The 22084-nt window shown below is 40.9% G+C and overlaps 3 protein-coding genes across 6 annotated transcripts; 1 reads left to right on the forward strand and 2 right to left on the reverse strand.

Annotated features, from left to right (window-relative positions):
* Positions 1–1216: 1216 nt before the first annotated feature.
* LOC6566994 (uncharacterized transmembrane protein DDB_G0289901) lies at positions 1217–3791 on the forward strand. Of its 3 annotated transcripts, XM_032739289.2 has the most exons (6): positions 1217–1308; positions 1604–1616; positions 1698–1724; positions 1921–3160; positions 3191–3418; positions 3532–3791. In XM_032739289.2, the coding sequence occupies exons 1-6, from the start codon at positions 1260–1262 to the stop codon at positions 3682–3684; spliced, it is 1710 nt and encodes a 569-aa protein (XP_032595180.2). In that variant the 5' UTR covers positions 1217–1259; the 3' UTR covers positions 3685–3791. The 3 variants fall into 3 exon arrangements, with proteins under 3 accessions (XP_032595180.2, XP_001992795.2, XP_032595179.2); XM_001992759.3 differs by having other exon boundaries at positions 1921–3418; XM_032739288.2 differs by lacking the exon at positions 1698–1724 and having other exon boundaries at positions 1238–1308; positions 1921–3418.
* Positions 3792–3800: 9 nt separating this feature from the next.
* Positions 3801–6384, reverse strand: LOC6571098 (filaggrin-2). 2 transcript variants are annotated; one of them, XM_032742349.2, is made up of 4 exons: positions 6145–6384; positions 4741–5025; positions 4531–4671; positions 3801–4446 (listed from the first exon to the last, which is right to left on the reverse strand). In XM_032742349.2, exons 1-4 carry the CDS (start codon positions 6209–6211, stop codon positions 3971–3973), a joined length of 969 nt encoding a protein of 322 aa, XP_032598240.2. In that variant the 5' UTR covers positions 6212–6384; the 3' UTR covers positions 3801–3970. The 2 variants fall into 2 exon arrangements, with proteins under 2 accessions (XP_032598240.2, XP_001997305.2); XM_001997269.3 differs by having other exon boundaries at positions 3842–4446; positions 4531–4668.
* A 9206-nt stretch (positions 6385–15590) lies between these two features.
* Positions 15591–16815, reverse strand: LOC6570958 (parkin coregulated gene protein homolog). Its single transcript, XM_001997132.2, has 4 exons — positions 16612–16815; positions 16487–16557; positions 16053–16432; positions 15591–15988 (listed from the first exon to the last, which is right to left on the reverse strand). The coding sequence occupies exons 1-4, from the start codon at positions 16708–16710 to the stop codon at positions 15714–15716; spliced, it is 825 nt and encodes a 274-aa protein (XP_001997168.1). The 5' UTR covers positions 16711–16815; the 3' UTR covers positions 15591–15713.
* Between the last annotated feature and the right edge of the window lie 5269 nt (positions 16816–22084).

Consider the following 22084-nt stretch of genomic DNA (forward strand, 5'->3'; position numbering starts at 1 on the left):
GGGAAACGTCAAACAAAATACACTTGAAACGAATGCGCAAAAATAACCCATGCGTAAAAGAACCTGTTCTGCTCCTAAGTGAAGGGAGTATTATTTGAAATTGCAATCGAATACCATATTTAATTCTTATTTATTTAAAATGAATTTCTTGCATATAATATATAAATACGAGTACTATAATTATGGCAACTAAATGACTGCATATATTTTATCTATTTCTATTTCATCAAAACATGAAAATATAGTTGAAAATTAGAATGAAACTCGTTGGGAAAAAATTACTGCTATAAGAACGCAAATAATTATAGCCAATCCTTAAATTATGCTTTTATATAGCTATTATATAATTATTAAAAATCTTAAATATATAGATTTAGCTAGATTTGTACAGGTAAAATTTTGCAATCTTGCTCAAACGTCAAATAAGAAAGAAAGAATAAAAAGCGTTCACCTTTTTGAAATACATATTTCTAAAATATTATATTTTTCAATAAATTAATATATAATACTATTAAAAATATGTGTATATGTATATAAAAGTATCAATCAAGAATAGCTGACGTATACAATTCATAAAAAAACAACGCTTAAATGACGATTTGCATAATCTTTGAAACTAAATATAAAAATTGAAAATGTTAGATTAGAAAATCATGAATTCCTTCACCTAATGTAAAGAGAGAGAGAACAACTAGTTATATATATATAGACATATATGTAGTAAAATGTTCTAATGCTCTAATGCTTCTATCAATGGCAGACTCATATATATACTCATATTTATATATATTCTCATCAGAACTGTACATAGCAGCTATGTATGAGTATTGTGTGCATCCCAAGGTTTCGACACGAAAACAATTCCTATCAGCTGTATATATAGAAGCTCATACAAGGTAATAAACCTACATGTATGTATATATATATATATACATTTGCATGTCGCAATTACTTTCATCATTGTTTGAAAAAAAATATTTATATATATATTTTCAAGATTTTCTGCACCAATTCCGATTTGAATTTTATTGAATCGACATCCATAGACATACAGACATTATCTGCTCTCTAGGTCAAGAAGCTGTTTCAATCTGTTTCAAGTCCGAGTTGAGCTCAGGTCTTATCAATAATTGTCTGAGCCAATCGTCTGGTTTTTAAAGCGAGTTGCCAACGCTCCTGCTCATTAGTACAATTTCAGGCGTGAGACTCGCACGGTTTTTTCTACGCTGCTAAAATATACATTTTTCAAGCAACTCAATATGAGATCATTGTTGCTGCTCGCCCTCTGCCTGGGTGTGGTCTGTGCAGGTAAAGAGCTGTTCCTATTTATGTATGCCCAAAGACTGGCATAAAGTGTTCAAAAAAATCCTTTTGACGTTTCCCTATTTGGTGACAATTGCAAAACGTGTTTTAACTCGTTGACTTAATCAGTCGTTGTGCCGAATAAACTTTTAACACAACACAAATTGTGCAACGTGTGACTTACAGGCATGTGTCGAGATTAGATGACGCCACACTTATTTGAATTACCCAATTAAAAATACAATCAAAAAATAGTAAAAAACGAATAATAAAAATACACTTTTTAATGTTTCTCTTGCAGATTTCCAGGACAGGTAAGTTGGTCAATGTGAAAGTCAAGAAGAACTTCAACTTTGATAATTATATTTTGTTTATCTTGGGTAAATAATGCTTAGACTCAAACGGGACGATTTCCACAGTCGGTAAGTGCCCTGCGGCAAATATTGAAGATATCATTTTGTAACTGACAAAATAGAAATTTCCAATTGGCTACATGGTACTAACACTACTACTATATAATCTTCTAAATAATTCGGCACCTATAAAACTGTACTTTTATACTTTTTTTTTAATCTAAGTCCTAATAAGAATCACCTTGCTTTTAAATCCCATCCTTAGCCATTACAATGCGCATCAGCAGGCAATTGAAACGGCTCGCAGAAAGGCCTACGGCTCCAGTGGCTACAGTTCTGGCGGATCGGGCGGACTTGGAGTTGGTGGCAGTGCGGATCTCTCGCTTGGCGGCGGTGCTTCATTGGGCAACTTGGAGAGCTCCTACGATTCGGTGGGTGCCGTTGAGGGTGCCGACAGCAGCTCGAGCAGCGGTTCCGGCTATGGTTCCAATAGTGGCTCTTCTTTCGGTGCCAATAATGCAGCTGGCTTCGGTGCCAGTAATTCAGCTGGCTTCGGTGCCAGTAATTCTGCTGGTTTCGGTGCCAGTAATTCAGCTGGTTTCGGTGCCAATAGTGGCTCTTCTTACGGTGCCAGCAGTGGCTCTTCTTTCGGAGCGAACAGTGCCTTCTCCTCGAACTCGGCATTCCAGACCAGCGCCAACTACAACAGTGCACAAAGTGCTGGCAGCAATGTGCAGTTTGCTGATGCAAGCAATGCTGGCACTGAGGTCAACTTTGGTGGTGCAGGATCAAGCACTTCCGAGTCGCTGCACGCTAGCAATCTGCAGGCACCTTTGGCTTTAACCGCACCAGTTAGCACCGGTGGCAATGTGGAGTACATGCATCACGAGCGCGTTGTGTCCAGTGCGCCACAGCAGGTGGTTTATACAGTGCCCGGTGGCGCCCAGAGATACGTGCAGCATGTGGAGCGCGTTGTCGAGCAGCAGCCCACGGTTCAGTATGTGCCAGTTCCTCAGCCCGCGTCCACTTCGGAGCATTATTATCAGCGCAAGGTGACAACTACTGCCTCGGCACCACAGATTATTCAGCAGCCCGCTTCTAGGTACACCTCAAACACTGGCTCCGCTTTTGGCACCAACTCCGCCTTCAAGGTCAACCAGAATGTCGGCTTCGGCAGCAACTTTGGACACCAAGCCCAGCTATCCGCTGGTCAAACGAGCGGCGTTCACTTTGGCGCCGGTAGCTCCCAGTTGAATCAGCTGATCAACCAGGCTCATCAGACAGCAAGGCAGCAGGCAGCCTCTGGCAACTCATATAGCGGCGGTGCTGGTCTGGCCTCCTCCAATCAGATGCAGATGGGCGGCTCCAGTGGCTTCAACTCCAACTATGGTTACAATGCGGGCAGCTCCATGAACTCCGCCAGCTCCCTTAACTCTGCCAGTTCCCTGAACGCTGCCAGTTCAATGAATGCAGGCAACAGTGCCTCCCTCACGAGTGGTTCGCTGTTGGGCGGTTCCCTGTTGGGTAGCTCCCAGTTGGGCGGTTCTCTGTTGGGTGGCCAGTACCGTGGCTCCCTGCTGGGCGGCTCCTCGAGCAACAGCCAGATGAATGCACAGAATAACTTTGGTCTATCGACGGGTTTCTCAAGTGGACAGCAATTGGCGGGCTCTGGCAACTTTGGTGCTGGCGCAGGCCTTGGTGGCAATAGTGGCTACCAGACCAAGCAATGGGAGAAGCAATCCAAGTGGTCTTCCCAGTCTGAGGTGAGTTCGATTTTAGACATGAAAAACTCTCCATTGTTTGTGTACAAGCAAAAGCTTGTGCATTTGTCTAGATGCGTGCTTAATTGTTTATGTATCTTCAATTATTTCCACAGTACGATTCGGATGGACATGTGAAGAACTACAAGGATCTGGCCACTGGCGAGAGCGAGAGCCAGAATGTGAATGGCAAGCAGGTTGGCTACAATGCAGCCACCGCCTCTGTCGATGACAATGGCAAGGTCAGCACTTACAGTGTCCACTCTTAAGATACCCCTCACCAAAAGCTGTAACTGTAGTAGTAACGAATTTCACACCTACCTCGTAGTAGGTTAACAAGATGTCAACAATAAAATAAAATAAATTTCAAAAATAATAATAATAATTTGTTGTTTGCGTTCGTCTTAAACGTCTCCAGATGGATTTTTGATCTTTTTGATTTATAATTGGAATCCATTTTATTCGGCGCATTTCTTTGTGGAATTGAATCATTTTTTCTACACAACCAATGCAGTTATTTTTGTAAGCAGTGTAATTTAGATGGAGATGCGTTGTTCAGGAGAAGGGCTGCTCCAACTTGCCATCGATGTGCACAGCGTGACTTTTGACTATACCCTTGATTCCAGTGTCGCTTCTTCTGTTGGTCTTGCTATCCCGACGACGTCTGTAGTCGGTGCCATATGAGGACATGCAGTAGCAGGGCTTCCAGGAGGGGCGTCGTTGCACCTGGCTCTGCTCATGCGGTGAACGCTCTGTGGTCCACACGGGCACATAGTGTGTCCAGCTTTCCCCGTTGCGATAGATGTTGCCGGCATCCACACCGGCACTCGTATACACATGCTGTGGATAATACTGCGGATAGTAGCCATCTGAGCTGGACCGTGAGCCACCTCGACTGCCGACATCGTAGCCACGATGCTCGCTGGAGAAGTTGGGATTCCATTGTGACTTGGGATCGTGGTGTGTTCTCGACTTGTGCTTGCCATCGTTGCTGCTGGCACGACCCTTATAAATGGGCACGCTGGCATCCTCTGGTATTTGGCAATAGGGGAGATGGGGGTAAGTGAAAGTGAAAGTGAAAGTGAGCTGGCAGGTGATGCTATAAAGCTGCTTACCCTTCTCCCCCTGCTGCTGGGCGGAACTCGTCTCATTTGCGTCCCCCTCGGCCGTTATCTCGAACGTGATGTCCGTGTGGATGCCCACACGTTTCTTGTGTTTACCCAAGTCCGTAATTTCGACACTCTCCTTGGACTCTGCTTTGAAGTTCGCTTTTAGTTGTATTCAGTCTCATTTGCTTTGCATTGCAGTGAGCCAAATTTAATTACCTTTCGTCTGCTGCTGCCCATCGCCCGTATCGACTGTAACACGCACTCCGTGTATCTTTGGCCGGTTGCCACTGTTGCCTCCACCAGATCCAGTTGCTCCGCCCCCACCTGCATTTGCAGCGCGTCCAGTTCCCGGATCATAGCCACCGCTACCACTACCCTGTTGCCCCTGTCCTTGTCCCTGTCCCTGCCCCTGTCCGCTTATAACTGGCACACCCGTTTGGTTGTTGTTGTTGCTCTCCATGTCATCGAAATCCAGCTTGGATGACACTTTATTTGCCTGACCTGCTTACGGTTTACGGCCCGTGTCCACGTACCAGTCATCATCAGCGTTGTTTGTTTTTCGGTTTAGCATAGAAATTAGATTTAGTGGAGAAATTTCATTTAAGTTATGCAAACACTTCGACCTCCACCCCAACCACAACCCGTCCCCAACCACAACCCAAAAGAGCATCGGATGAACTGGAGCGTGTCTCCAGCAGCATCTATAAGTGGCGCAATTAGCTCACGCTGACTTATTTATGGATACTTCTCTCGTAACCACCGCACACAGTTGACTGCCTACCGAGTGGACCTGGCGCACTTTGACCAATTTTTAATTGCACTTCAATATTAAAAGTTTGCACTGCCAACTCAAGTTGATTACAGAATGGGGTTAGACTGAACTGGTTTTGGATTCTATTTGAATTCATTGAGCACATTCAAGCACAATAATTATCTAATTAATAGTGAAAGTGAAAAGCAAACTCATGTCGAACTGTTTACAGGGCTAAACTAAAGCTCAGAATGGAATAACTTTAATCTTGAATAGTTTTTAAATAGATAAATGTCAGTAGAATTTATTACAGTAAAAAATTGCAGAATATATTATTGTTACAAATTCAAAAATTTAAACAAATTTTAAATCAATGCTCAGCTGATTATTTAATGTTTTTAATTAAAAAAGCTAATGAGCAAAGAACCTGATGGCTTATAAAAATAAATTATATAATTCATTATATATATTCAATTATATTCAATTAAAGATGCGACACTTTTTCAACTGCACAGTGAATTACAATGGGAAATTCAAATGTTGAAATCCCTGATTGCTCAGACAATAATATGTTTATTTTATACCTACATGCTTTGAGGAGCTAACAATTGGGAGAAGAAATTTAATTTCGAATTTTTTCCCAATCATTTATCATGTTGTTTACAACATTTTTGAACTAAAGTTCCTTCACCTCTTTTGTTTAATTTTGGCTAGTTTTGTAATGATTTGCGAAGCACTGGAAAAACCCACAATTGATTTGCGTGGGTGGGATTTTGAGATTGGGATCTTTTATCTTTTCATCGAAAACAATGACAGCACTTATCGCTAATTGGTAAATAAGCTATTAAGAATTAAATCTGCTGTACCACCTTGTGCGCAATGATGAGTCAACAGAAAGCAGCACAGTCCCAAATAGACTACAGATCCCAGGAACATTTCAGGAACACACACAACAAGAGGCTTCTATATTAAAAAGAAGTTTCAATTTTTTTTTTATTGACACTTGACACTGGCTTGAGTTATGGGGTTTTTTTTGGGTAAGCACTGTTGAGAACTGGTGGATTGGATTGAAGCGCGCCTGATGTGCGCACTTGAAAACTGCCGACAAACGACTAAAAAAAAATACGTAAAGCGACAGGCAACCGATTTTAAATATCTACCGAGATTCATTAAAAACTTAACTAGCCAACTGTTCAGTTGTTCAGTTGTTTTGTTCAGTTTCAGTTTCTGTTCTGATGTTTTGACGTTTGAGCTTTTGCGATAACATCTTGACTTGGGCCCCTAAGTGAGTCGCTGAGTTTGTTACCGTACCCGGATTGCAGTTGCAGCTGGAGGGAGGAGTGTGTGGCTGGTCAGCCTTAGCAGCAGCTTTAGCTTCTAAGTGTAATGCGTATAAAGGCGAACCCCTCTCTCCATGCCCCGTGCCAAATTGCCAGTAATCGGTTGGCTGGCATCTTTTGTTATTGTTTTAGTGAAGTTTCCGCTGTACATACGTACGAGTTTGTATCTTAAAGATTTCATTGTGTCTGCTTTTTTTTCTTCTTAATTTTTTTTTTGTCTAAGTATATTTTTGTTTTTGGTCTTTTTCATAATGCCTCCCATCGTTAATCATGCGCTGGCGATTCGTGTTGCTATCACAATTATATTTTGTGGCAGTTTTGACAGCACAAACGATTATCTTCATTAGAGATTGGTCGCACAACCACCAAAATGACCAAATAACGCCAAAATCACATTTCAGTTCAAGTTCAAGTTGAACTTCAAGTTTATTGCGTTGCCGATCTGATCCCTTGGCCAGTAAAACCCCAACTAAGATAAGCCGCAACGCATTAATGAACTATGCGAGTCGCAGACATTTGCCAGCCTACGCCCCCAATTTGGTCCTTTGTCTTGCGCCAAATTGCATTCGAACAATATATATATATATATATATGTATATATAGGAACACACACATGTTGGAATAATAATATGTCAAGCCGGACAAATGTATACACCATAAATTCTTTCATTTCGATGGGTCGGGCTCTTCAGTTGTGGCAATTAATTAGCAATTGCATTTGCTGCTGTCATTACGTGTGATAATTAAAAGGGCGCACGAGTCGGCCAAGTGCTCATACAAAAGAAAATTCTGGCAAATGTGTATGGCCATAAATTTGATGACCCGGCTCAGCTCGGCTCGGCTCGGCTTGGGTTGGTTTGGTTTGATTCTGTTCCTGGTCTTGCCCTCAGCTCAACTGCAAATTCACTTTAATCTCGAATTTATCAAATGTAATAGTTTGGCCAAGGGTTGGACCTCGTCTAATGGGGTTGGGATCATGGTTGCCCGTTGCCACAGCTCCAACCTTGCCGCACACTTTTGTAATCTGGCGGATTAGAAGCGCACACCCATCGCAGCACCCACAATCATGTGTGTGCTTGGGTTGGGCCTGTCTTGGCTCTTGTAGACCCATTAAACAGATGGATTTCGTTGTCGACATTATTTTCTTTTCTTTTGTTTTTTTAATATACTTTTGCTAACTAGAATCTCATCTGTCCGGCCGACTGTCCTTCTGCCGTTTGCGTCTTTTTGTTATTTGCATAAAGTTGTGCGCTGCTTGCTTGCAACAATTTAATTTTCATTGTCTCTATGCATTTATGTTGCACTTGCCCAGTGGACGGGGTGGACTCACTCGAGTGTAGCTGGTAAGTTCAAGTGCGGCACATTCCACTCAACAGTTTCTTTGTGCACTTGCATAATTCTCAGCTTCACTCAGCACCCATCGAGCTATTGAGTTCTGACACTGTTTGCATATTTTGCGGCATACTTTTAGGCATGCATAATAATGGCAGTGATTGCATATTGCCCGGACTGAAAACAAATACGGGGCAAGTGACCAATCCAGTCTTCATTTATTTCACACTTGGTTTCTTTTATTATCTTGATAAAATTCCAATAACTTTTTTAATGACATATCTCGTTATTCATCAGAATAGTCATCTTCTATAAAAAAAAAATGTGCAATTGTTTTGAAGCGAAAAAATAATTAAGTAATAGCTTGGGAGTAATAAATAAAAAAATATCAAAAAGTCCATTCAATTTATGGCACAAACTAAAAAAAAGTTGATTATTTTTTGAATACTTCAGCTGCTGGATTTTGTGCTTTATAAATGCCTTAAAAAGTTGTAACTATGAATATTTTATATAAATATACTTGCATCTTAATTGAGGATTTATCCATAAATGCCAATAAAAGCCGACTTGAATTTTGTAACAATTATTTAGTGATTTGCTTAAGCCTATAGAAAAATTATATTTGCAATAGAATACAAGGGTTTTAAGAATATTTATTTAAATTTTCATTGCTGGATTTATTGTGTTGGTATTTCCTGTATTTTCTGTGTCAATTATTGATTGCTAACAAATATATTTTCTCTCTCTGGTAATCAACTGAGTAAAAATCATATTTCTACGAATTATGGGAATAATCGGAAGCTGGAAATTTTGCTAAGGTTTAGATTGGACAAATATGAATATCTCAAGCTTTTCGGCATAAATGTTAATTACAAAAACTAAAGACAAACTACGCAAAAATTGCACAAACATTGCTGAAAGCCTGCTCAGATACAGATGCAAAGATACAACATGTTTGCCCAACAAAGACAATATAGACATAGGGACACAGGGACAGACAGGCAGACAGGCAGACAGACAGACAGATGGGCATATAGAGTGTGGCAAACAGACAAAGGAGCAAGTGGCAAAGCATGTGGCAGAGTTTACAAACAATTAAAATGGCAAAATCAAAATCGAAATACACAAATTTATGCGTCTAGCTGCCAGTGCCATTTTACAATACTTACGCAACCGAATACAATACTGAAAATAAATTGCACAATTTTCAGAAAGGGGGAGTTGGCTGCCGACGCTCAACTAATGAAATAATGGGCCAGCTGAATTAAATTATGGCCTAACAATTCCCTCGAGTGTCCCGACTCCGACTCCAGAGTCTAGACAATAACTAAATTTGCACCAAGGTAAAGGAAAACGTAAATTTTGATTGCATTGTTACCGTTTGATTTCCACCACCAACACAAATACAAACACCAACAGCAACATCAACCACCCTCGAGAGCATCCTGTCACCCACAATGATGCCAAGAAGCATCACTTGATCCGCATCCGACCTGTTTAACCCACCCACCCCACTAGACCAAAAAAAAAACACTCATTGACTATTCACACTCATGTTTTTCATATCCAACAACTATATGCGGCATTATTATAATATTTTATTTTCATGTTGTACCGCTTTGCTATATACAATTTTTATTATTTGCTCGTTTACGGCTTTAGCTGTGCAATCGTTGTTGGGTGCTCCGTTTTATCGCTTCGCCTTTCTCGTTTCTCGTTGCTTTTGTAGTGCGAAATTATCACAGAACGCATTGAATTTGCTTTTATTGTTGTCGGGTGTCGGACACCCACCCTCACAATCAGCATCATCCTCACCCTCGTTGTGGCTGCAGTGCAGCGGAAGCAATGGGATGGCTGCTGTTCCCCCTCCAACCCTGACTCTGTCCTTGCGTCTTATCGTTTTCCCGTTTTGAGTGCACAACGCAGACGCCACCGCCGCTGTCGCTGCGGTTGCCGCCTAGCGGGTGGCACAGCCAGCCACAGTGGTACACAATTTTATTTGCGAGATAAGATATTAAGCAGCTGTTGGGGTTAAAACAAAAGCCGACTATAAAACTCTGGGCTGAAGAGGAAAATATATTTCACACATAACATAAATTAAAAAAGTTAAAAAATATATATAAATTAAACTAATAATAGCTTGTTGATAATATAAAAATTTGTAAAATTAATTATTAAGAAAAATAAAGAAAGAAGAATATTACCAATAAATAAAAAAAAATATTAATTCAAAATCATTGAAACAAATTACTTATAATTTTATATGATTTAATTCTTAACTTTAGTTCTTATTTTCAATTCTTATTTTATTTTATTTATTTAATTTTCAGTTCTTAATTTATATTAAGTAAATAAATAAAAATACATAAATAAATTATATTTTCCCATTTGAAAGATGATAAACTTTGTGATTTAGAATAATGTTTTGCGATTAATGTTATATGTAAACATTAAAAAAATAAATAAATAAATATTTCGTATTTTGAGCACGTGTCTTTTTTAATTTTTATTTTGAGAGCTGGCAAAAGTTTGTTCCACAGTGCATGCAGGGTTTCTTTTTGCTACCTTACCATCCAAGAGAGCAGGTTGCGCTGAGAGCAAAAAATTTGGTTTAGGGCCCTTGAAAATGAAAATGGTTTTAGCCACTGCAGATGCTGCTGTTGCTGTTACGGCTACAGCTTGTTGTGCGTCCGAACAAACTGCCCCAACTCCAGCTAGTCATCAACTTCGCCCATTGCCCGGCACTTAGCTGACAATGAGCAGTGACAGCTTCGTGGACAATGATGGCTGGGGTGGCGCCCCTTTGGAGAGCCGCTTGTGGTTTCACCACAGACTCCGGACACGTCTGTTGCATCTGTCGCATACCGGAACTAAACAACAACAGCAGCACCCGAGAGACGAGACCCACCCCATCGAGCGGATGCGCTCGTATAGCAAACCAGGAGCCCGATCCCGATAATGATGCGTACGCGTTTGGCGATTATGATGGGTTTGATAGAGACGACAACTACTCGACTTGTCATGCATGATTTAGTGCGCTGTTACAACCTGCCCCACAAACAGCATTTGAACTCTCCACCCTTGCCATCTGCATCCCCCGTACGAATTCCACTCGACTTTCGCTTCGTTTTCCATTTCGCAAATTGCAAATAAGTCGCCGGGCAGTCGCCGTGTGCCGTGTGACATTTCTCGCAAATTATGTTTTTGGCGAGGCCAGCCAACCTAATCCGATTAATGTCTGCCTCCAGATTCAGCTCCGGCTCGAGGGCTGCACTCGCTGCAGTTTTGGATTGTATCGATGCCAACATATGGCCACCGCATGGCCAGAGGTACACCTCTGTCTGCATTTACGACCATTGTCCCTGGACCAGAATTCGGGGTAACACACACACACACACACACAGTCACACGCCCGTACGTAATTGGATTTCGATGACTGCAAATTGGTGATAATTTCGATTCGCTTCCGGGCAGCGCACGTGGTTCGACGCAGTTCGCGAAATATGAGCATCTGCGCCGAGCTCGGATCCGCACTCCTTGCGCCAGTTCGTGACTGGATAAACATGGCTCCGACTATTGGCAAAGCCGGAGCTACAAAATATGCCAGCTTGTCAGCACTGTGACACATTCGTATTGGCTACGCAATTACTTATCAGCTCAGCTTAAAGCATAAATGTTCAACAATTGACATACACGTATCTTCAGAATATATCTGAAGAGCTTAATATTGCATTAAGTTCGTGTTGGTCGTTGGTTTCCTGAGTATTACAACAAACAAGATCCCACATTAAATACACATCACATTGTTAAATGGTTGAACGCTTAATTGATTGAACTTAACATCAAATGCCTGATCAGATAGCTAAATTATATACTGGGAGTACTGAGAGAATTTGACATTTATTTATTTAAATATGTTGACTATAATACAGTTATATACAAAATAATATTTCAATTAATAATAATAATAATAGTAAGAGCACTAATGACTGGACCTTCAGCTCGAAGAGAGTCGAATTCATATACAAAGATCATCACTTCATCACTCTATGTTCTGGATTGACTTACATCTTTAGAGCCATCCTGAATACATTTACTTATGCACACTAAGCCTTTGCATTAAGAGTTATTAAAAAATATGCATTCCCATTTTAAAATAGCATTTTACAACGAGTTTTTGTTTCACAGCAAGGGAGACTAAAAGATACCTTCTCACAAGATTTTGATCCTATCATGAGTCGAATTAAAAAATTGCTTTACTAACTATAAAGTAAGCTTTGAAATTAGAATTAGAAAATAAAATGCAATGTTAGTACAATTATTTACATAACGTATTTTATTTATTTATTTAATGTCAGTATTTTATAAAAATTATGTATATTAATATTGTAATATTACCCAATCATCTATAATGAGGTGTCAGATTTCCCAAAAATGTAATCAACCAGGAACAACTGAAGCAAGACGAACTAACCCATTTGTGAGGGATAAATTCGTATCAATGGCAAGAAGCATGTTTACCTCATCCAAATTGGGATTGAAAACTTAGTCTTAAAGCACTTGTGGAAACAGGATCAGATCTTTGCTTGATGCGTAGAAATGTTTTCTTTAAATTTGATGGCAGTAGATTGACAGGTCTCGCAAAATGCTTGACTGGAATTGGAGAGAGTCAGATTATGACATTTGACAGTTTCATAATCTCTGTCTACATTGATGGCTTTGGTAAGTATTTGAGGCGATTTGGGGTAGCACAATTCTAGAGAATTTTCACATGAAAGTATCCAAGAATCGAACAAAGTTTGCTCGAAAAGTTATTCTTATTCTGAGCTACTGAATGAGTGTATAGATTTGTGTATGTTTACTTCAGATCAGAGTGAAGTCATTCAAGCAATGCACACTTAACTTAAATCACACAACCAACTCATAAAAGTTGTCAGGTCAGATAATCTATAGCGAAATATATGTTTTATTATTTGAGAAACCCGATAATAATAATAATTAAACAATTTTAATAATTGCTGGATCATTATTTACAATTAAGAGCCACATTTAAATATTCCCATCGCTTTTAAAATTCCGGATATTTTTTAATCGCACTTCGCAAATGGTATTTTTAATATTTACTTCCGATAGAAATGGAAGAAGAAAATAAATAGAACGATGTCCGAATGTGTGCAACACTTTCGATTTTGCTCAGCCACATTAATGTCTGAGTCTCATTAGATTGGATTGTGCCCACGGGGCATTTTGTGTCAATTTATGCAACTCTCCTGCAATTTCCGGTATATTAAAGCAATTTCCAGCCCAACGGTTCCGGACATGGTCATGACTTAATGCATATGAATATGTACTCGCTTCTCGAGTGGTGCGAGTGCGAGTGGGTGCGAGTGGGTGTGTGTGTTTGTGTGTGTTTGTGTGTGTTTGTGTGTGTTTGTGTGTGTGTTTGTGTATGACGGAAATGCTCTCCTGGGCATTGGAGTAACCAAGTTGGGGATGCTCTGGCCAACAGCAGCGTACAGATTGAATTCGAAGTGCTCGAAGTCTAGGCCAGGCGGATAGTTGTAGTAGTCTTTTCCACCTAAATCAGAGTTAAGCGCACCCCCGCGGCGAACCCTTTGCCCTCGTGCCCTGCCCTGGAAGACACAGCCAGCGATGAGACGCAATAAAAATTGCTCAAAAAGTGTGTAAAAATGTCAAAACGTTTTCGACATCATTGGAAGTAGCAGCTTCAGCAGCAGCAGCAGCCTCAGCAGCAGCTTAAGCACAATAAAAATGAAAATGAAAATTCGCAAGCAGCCAAATGCAATTTATCTGGCGGGTGAGTCGTCAAGTGCCGCTGCACCCAGGGGGACTGCTTGATTTACCGTCAACAGGAGATTAAAAAAAAAAAAAAACACGCACACACAAAATTCGACGTTATACCCAAAAAGTGAATTAAGAACTTGTGTTGTGGAACGAAGCTACCAATCGGAGGGTGGTTCACCAAAATAACAAAAAAAATACAAATAAAAACAGTATTGGGGGCAAATTGAGTTGCAACACTTGGCAGGTTTTTATCTACGCACCACAATCAACCAGCCAGCCTGCCAGCCAGCCAGCCAACCAGCCGGGTGGTTTCAAACAGTCAGCAGTCCACACAGTCCGCAGCTTGAAGTTTGGAGTTCACAGGTCGCAATACAAACCAACAACAAGGACTGACCAACCAGGACAGCAACTGTTTTGTGTTGGCTCGCGCTGATAACAAGATTTGTTTTTCAAAATTATGGAGGGTGTGTACTTAATTACGTTGAAAAGCGCAACAGAACCACACAGAAACCAGAGAAACCGCATCCCATATACCCAAACCACCAAACTCAGAACCCCATCCCAGTCGCACAGTCGCATTGCCCCCCTTAAGGCGGCAATTTAACTAAATTAATTTTAGAGCGTGCTCGTTCTTCGATTTGTGAAAAGTGCCGGCAGCAGTCAAAAGTTAAGAGTGTGGCCCAATGCTTGATTTTGGCCAGATACGGGAATGGCAGACAGGCAGTCAGACAGATAGAGACAGATAGAGTCAGACATTCAGGCAGGGAGATCGCATAAGCGCACAGTAGGGAGGAAGGGACACACCCTCTCTCTGGGCCATTGCACACACGCATCCTTAGACAAATGCGCTTCGGTCGGTTGGCTGGCTTTGCTGGCTGACTTTGGCTGGCAGGCAGGCTGGCAGGCAGGCAGGCAGACAAGCAGACAGAAAGTGAACACTCAACATGGATATTCCATTAAAGCAGCAGGCGAATTGAACAATTTTCACTTTATGATTTATTGTAATGAGCTTTTTATTTACGGCTGCTCGTTTCGTTTGTTGAAAAGTGTCTGCACGGCAGAAGCTTGTTTTGAAAATTAAAAATTAATTAGGCATTTATCATTGGCTCCCCTTGGTGTGGTTGTTGAAATCGAGAATCGCTAACAGATGGCTTGACATTTTCGGGAGAACTGCCTACTGCCAGAGAGCTACGACAATTGGTGTGGAATGTTGAACAATGTTCATTTTTTTTTATAATCTTACAAGGCAATACTGAAGTAGACAATTGTGTTATTTCACAACATATGTATATATTTAAATAAATAAATATATATAAATATATATACTTTTACTTCCTCAAGAAAAGTAAAACATAATGATTAAAATTAAGGGACAATATTCATTAAATAATTTCCAAATTTATCTAAGAATTCATAGTTTCGTAGTTTTATAACTAAAATATGATTTTCCTTATAAAAGTTGTACTTTTAATGTTCTTAAATCTTTTGTGCCTAAAATGGCTTAGAGCTTGATAAACTTAATATTTATTCTTATTATGGTTTTTGGTTACAACTATTATTTTTAAACAATTATCAAAAACTATTTATATTTTGTAACAAATAAAATGAAGAATTACTTTATATATGTATATTTAATGGAGAATCGGACTTTTGACCTGAAGTGAGAGGTGATTGGGGACCGGAAGTGGGAATAATTATTAATTGATGCTTTGATACTAAGAATATTGACTTGTTTATATGCTGATCGGCCACAAAAGCAATACAGCGGAAGTAAAGTTTATATGTTGCAGTTAAGATCCTACGGGGGCCACTTTATATTTGAATTCAGGAAGTTCTTCAGGGATCATAGATCGTGCTGATTTCATTTATTGCATAGAATTTCGAACCAAACTGATGATAATTTGTTTTCAATTAGCGAACTCAGAAACCGAACCAAACAAATTTGGGAACTGGAATGCTTATCACGAAATGGACCCCGCATCTTGCCCAGTGGTAACCTGGCAGCGAGGAAAGACGCTGCTCTCATAGGTCGGCACCATGTACTTAATATTAATGAAGGCATTGGGTCCACCACAGAACTCGAGTAGCTTCAGAGTGTCCTCAATGACATCGCCAATGCGCTTACTGCGATCTGGATCGACGCCCTCGCCGAGATTGACGTTCACATTCTTGTACAGATTGCATACAGCCAGCAGTTGGCGATAGAAGGGCACCAGGGCTTGTCCCACGCAGGGGCCTACATGGAACCACATATGTCAGATCAGTATTAAATTGCTATGGATACAAAAAAAGAAACTAACCCAATCGCACCATCAGTTGCAACACCTGGAGGGCAGAGATAATGATGCGCTTGTCTCGTGTCTGAAAGGCGCGCTTGAGCGGAAGTATGAGCTTGGGCAGCACGGGGAGCACCTTGTGGGGCTGCCTCATGATCAGATCGACGGCTGCATTCACAGCCAGCATACGTGTGTCGCTATCAATGTCGGCCAAGCCATCTAGGAAGATGGGCAGATAGTAGCAGTAGTCGAGAGTCTCGGGCTTGCAGTGCCAGCGCAACGGACGATCCTTGATGGGATCCTGCTTGTTGCTGCGACCGGAGAGAGCCACAGGAATATCGCCACGCATAAAGTAGATCTTGAAGACGGTCTCCTTAACCGGTTGACGTTTAAATATGTCGATTCTGCAAACGTTGATCTTTTATTATACAAAACTACAAAGTGATTAAGCCACTTACTTTTTGGGTGGCTTTACAAAGGTGCCCCTCTGCAATGCCTGATAGGTAAACGCGGGCACCTCTCGCTTGACCTTGGAAAGTCCGGATTAGTGCAACTACTTGCAGCCTAATCCTGGGCTACTTACCCGCTTGGCGCGCAAATAGAGCTGCTCGCGACAGACTCGACCCGGTTCGTGAATACGTGTGGCGCGCTCATGAAGATCGGGACACTTATTAGCGCTCATTGTTTGTGAATGAGAATGAAGAATGAGTTTGAAATAGAAAATATATATATATATATATTAAGACTTTATGTGACTGTGACCGAAATGTTGTTAGTTGAACAGGCTACTCTGAGCAAATGCCAGTTAAATATGTACTGAATACTCTTTCCTTAAGGCCAACTTGGATAGCAACTGCCTGTCACCCCAAGAGGCATGGGGAGGGGCTGGGTCTCCCTTAGCCCTGTCTATCCTTAAACCCAACCGAAATGTATGTAAATAAATTACTCGTATAAATATAGAAATATTCACATTTATATTTATTTTAACATTTTGCTTATCAAGACGTCGACACGCCAGAAACAGAAACAGCAACAGCAACAACCGCCCCAAAAAAAAAATTTGCCTGCTCCATCGACAGGATATAACGAAGTGTATGTAAGGGGCAGGGGGCGGGGGAAGTGGTGTGGTGTGGTGGGCAACTCAACACCTAAATGTCTCTAAAGAGTCGTAAAGGGAAAGTGCAAACATTTGCGCACTTTATCATCTTTTTCCATTTCCATGTAACGGTTACTGTAAATATTTTGTAACGCCACCAATTACGGTGTCTGTCAGATCCAACACCCCCCTGCACACACCCCATACCCCTCTCCAGACCACCCTCGCACAATTTAGCACTCGTATCTCTAAGCGCATTAACCTACTTTAGTCTCTGGGTGCGAACGAGACACGTGACTTGCCTATCTATCTTGCCATCTAACTCACCAACCTCTCTCTCCTGTCTCTCTCTCTCTGTCTCAGCCTCTGCCTGTGCCTTCGACTGCGCTCTTAATTAATTAAAATTCAGCATGCGAATTAGGTTTCATCTGCCTCCTCGACTCGTTGACTTTTTAATTACCCACGCACAGGTTTTCACTTTTATTCAGAGCCGTTGCACGTCGCGATTTATCCGTTTTAATAATGCGGCGGAGGCAATTCGTATGCCTGACGCCCCATTTCGACCACGCCCCCGGCAAGTAAATTGAGTTAAAAGCGTTTAGGATAATGCCACAAAAAGCCGCTGGCATTCGAGATGCCAACTTAATTGTTTAAATTGGCGCGAGAATATGACATAAAAATATTACGTGAGATAAGTTTTTATTTGACTAATCGTGATCTTGTCACTTAAGCAACATACGATTTAGGACATGAAATATATAATACATATGCTAAACGGAAAACCTAAGAAAACAGATTGCTTAACAGTTAAAGTAATATTTTGCATTTGTTTTAAATTAATTATGTTAACTTATAAAGCTGAGAACTGAGAACTAAAAAGTTATTATTTTTACAAAAAAAAAAGTAGCAGCAATGATTAGACTATAGTTAAGCCTTCTATTATACGTAAGATAGCTTGATTAATACAGATAATGATAATACTGATTTTTGTTAAAATCGAAATAGATTTGTGTAAATTACAGCACGCCTCAATATTACTCAATGTGCTTTTTAGTAACTGGCTGGTTTTGCTGGCACTTTACTTAGACATATATGTGGATTGCCAAATAAAGATCTCAACATTTTCCCCAAATTCGATTAACAAGTTTCGTCATTGGTGACAGCGTTAAACAAAAATAACGGTCACAATCCTGTGCAGGACATTTTAATGACACGGAATGCCACACGCTGTTAAGGGCCGATGCATACAAAAGGTCCTCTAAAAATCGGCCTGATCATAATTTATTGGCCAAAATGGAAATCATTTCAAACAAAGCGCATGACTAGGCGGATGGAGTTGGGGTGTGGTTGGGGCTGGGGTTGGGATTGGGTAGAACGAATGACTGTTCGATGATGTCCTTTGGGTTTGGGTGCGTTTGTCTAGCTGACACTTTCATTAACAAAAAGTCAGAGCGATGACAATCAACCCACTGCCGGTCTGTGTGTGGTGTCTGTGTGTGTGCTGTTGTTGTTTTTTGCATTGTTACAAAGTGCATTGGGTAGGGAAGAGCTGGCTAAGTTGGGGGTGTTTTTGTTTTTGTTTTGGGGTCTGGGGATGCTGGGCCTGTCACACCTCTTGATGGCCATATGTCCGTCTACGTTTGCCATCTAATACTGCTGCACTGCGGCACGTAAATCTAAACAGCCACTGACAGCTTTCAACTTGCCACCGTCGACTCTTGAAACTCTACCCTCCCATCTCCCTCCCTTTGTACCGCATGCCCCTTTCCCCATACCGACCGCATCGTAAGCGCCTTTTTATGTAGCTCGAAATGTGCAATCTGTGGACAGAGTGAAAATCGGTGGGCGGCTGTCACATCTTGAGCGTCACACAAGCCAAACATATATCTATATCTATATGTATATGTATCAATGTGTGTACATAGAGAGAAACAATATATAGTATATTAAACTCACTTGCTTGAGTCAAGTATTTTCAGCTCAAGTATCTTTCGTTGGAAAATTCCAAGTATTTAGTGATGAAGTAATTGCCAATAAAAGAAATTAAATGAAAATTATATGCTTTCTGTTTCCTTAAAAAATATATATTGTAAATATTAAAAATGATTTAAGCAATCTAAACTAAATTTCGAACTTGAGCTTGGAATGTATGCCTCATTTTTTTCTCTGTATGGCAACGAGTTTGCATATAACCGGATTGTTTGTCTGAAATTGACATCGCTTGTTGCTGGTCCTGGGCCGGACCGAACATTGCCATCAGTTGCTTTTGTTTTGTCACCATCCTCGTTGTCTGGCCAGAGATTTTATGTATGTTCGCATAGACTTTCAGCGCTTTATTGTTTGCTAAAATTCAGGCAGCGAGTAATCGAGTATCTGCCTATTCGAGTATCGAGCAGGATCCGAGTATTCCCGAGTATTCAACTTAGTATGTGTAGGTGTTAATCTAATAACTGTCAGATGCAGCATGTTGATACTTCAATCGAAGCCAGGCGATGGATACTTGTTGGTCAAATGGGTTTTGTATTACAACTAAATTGCTCGGCAAATTGATGTGTGAGCCCAACAGCCAAAGGATTGACCAGGGACACACAAAATGGGTTATTACTGTGCAAGGGTAACACAATGTTCGCAATGCCCATAAAAGACAACATTTTTGAAAAAAGCTTATTAAATTGTCAAACCTGGGATGCTGCCAGTTGTAAAATGTTTTTTTGTTTATGCATTCATTAAATTTTATATTGAATAGATTTATATTTATCATTTCAATTGATTCGATGTATAACATAATAATGATAAATTTGCGCAGTCGAATTTGGGTACAATCTGTCATAAATCAGAGTTCAGCTCTGCCTCATTTCTAGCATAACCTTCTAATAGTCTTACAATGCTCGCAGCTTATTTATTTGGTTCGATTGCTGTTGCTAAATAGAGAGCAACATTTCCAAATATTTTCTGCATCACTAAATGGCCATAAAAATCAACGTAGTACATATAGATATATGGTAGAAAAAAAATGTATATAGAGACATTCATGCAACAAACTGTCCTGCAGACAGCAGGAGTGGAGATGGGGCAGGATCAGACCAAGTCAAGCATAAAATCGGAAAAAACAGCACTGACCATTTGAAAGGGGAGGGGCTTAGAGAAACAGTAACGATGCTGGCGCATATAAAGTTGCTAGCATTTTTATGAGTCGTAAATCGAAGCGATAAAATCACACGACCAAAACAGAGGCCAGCAGCCATCATGGTCGCCACACTCTTGGCCTGGTCTGGTTTTGTCTGGTCTGTCCTGGTCAGCTCAGCCCCAGCTCAGCTGTGGTATGTGCAGCTGTTTTCTGCTTCTGGTGTTCTTGTTGCTGCTGCTGCTGTTGTTCGTCTCATAAGTCACACGATAAATTTTGCAACATTGCGCTAATGACAACAAGCCCAAGATGGGGCAGGAGCAGCAGCAGCAGCAGCAGTTGCAATCTGTGAGCATTCGAATCCAAAAGTCGGCGCCATTTTGCGACTACAAACGACGGAAGTTCATTATTGTCAGTGATTAATGACATCATAGACGAGTGAAGTGGGAATCGGGTGGCATGCCTCTGCGGATGCCACATAAGTTAGCCAACCAAATGCGCTGACAACAAGCAACGTTTTCCCGTTCGTTGCTGCTCTTGGCAGTCTCTCCCTCTATGACATTTATGGGTTTACTACTTCCGGCAGAGGAACCAAGAAAAAAAGAAGATAAGAACCAAACGGGGAATGCGACTGCTTTCGATTGCCTACACTCACAAAAACAAATCGCACTAAAACTTCGAAAATCGCCATACTTTTGTCGACAGAAAAACTAACTCATCTTAATTCTTGTGAGATTAGTTTTTAAAAGTGGTATTTTTTTTTAGAAAAGCGCTTACATTTCTGCCTACGTTGAAAGTCAAATGTTTTAATTAAACAATAATAAATTTTACATACTGCTTGCATTAGGCAGATAGTATATAAAACCAGGAAAAACTGAAGAATTTAAAGAGATTTTCGAAACTATTTCTAGAAAAAAGAAAAACTTTTTGTTTATATTCATAGAACTATTTTAGCGTGAAAATTGTTCCGCATGTAGTTTAGGCTCTGTTGGAAGGCCGACAAGCTGTTGACAGTGCTTGATATGTGATTGAGTCAGTGCGAGTCAGTCTGTTGGCGAGCTTGAATGCATTGCACCCGTATACGATTTGAATGATTAGCGAACCGATTTGGCAAGCGATTGAGTGCAAATTGACACGAGAAGCTCAAGGAGGCGACATCACTCAACTGTAGTCGACTTGTAGTCCTCGGCTCTGGCGTTTCAACTATGCAACGTTGGGCGCCATTGACAGCAACACGCTGCTCACGACACGCACACCGGGCCCGGCCTCCCAATGATGATGATGATGATGAGGAGGAGCAGCAGCAGCAGCAGCAGCTAGCAACGACAAGTGAAATTAATTTCAAACAATGCAGCAAACAGAAGACAAACAGGCAACGAAGACAAGCCAAGCCAGGCCAGCAGCAAACATACGACGACAGTCAAGCAAATTAAATAAAAATTCCAACACGAACTCAACACAACAGACATTGAGCAGGAGCTGGCAGTAGCAACCAAAGGGAGTAGGACCTGGAGCCGGAATAGGAGCCGGAGCCGGAGCCGAAGCCGGAGCAGGAGGTGCCAAAGTGCTGCGAAGTTTTCATCATATGGCAGACCGTCTAACTGCCGCTACGTGCCAATGTTGTGCCGTCGATGCAAAAGCTGTTAAGAGCCAAAAACACAACAACAACAACAAACAGCCAACTTGTCGAAAATTATTTCATTTTAATTATGCCAAGGGGCAAACGAAGCCCAAACCCAAATGAAAACTGAACTCAATTCAACTGAACACAGAACCGAACCGAATAATGCTCCGGTACGTGTCGCAATGTGTCGCCATTTGTATGCAGAAACGAAA

The sequence above is a fragment of the Drosophila grimshawi genome, unplaced genomic scaffold (genome assembly GCF_018153295.1).
Source record: "Drosophila grimshawi isolate 15287-2541.00 unplaced genomic scaffold, ASM1815329v1 contig_1377, whole genome shotgun sequence".
In the NCBI taxonomy this organism is placed as follows: Eukaryota; Metazoa; Arthropoda; class Insecta; order Diptera; family Drosophilidae; genus Drosophila; species Drosophila grimshawi.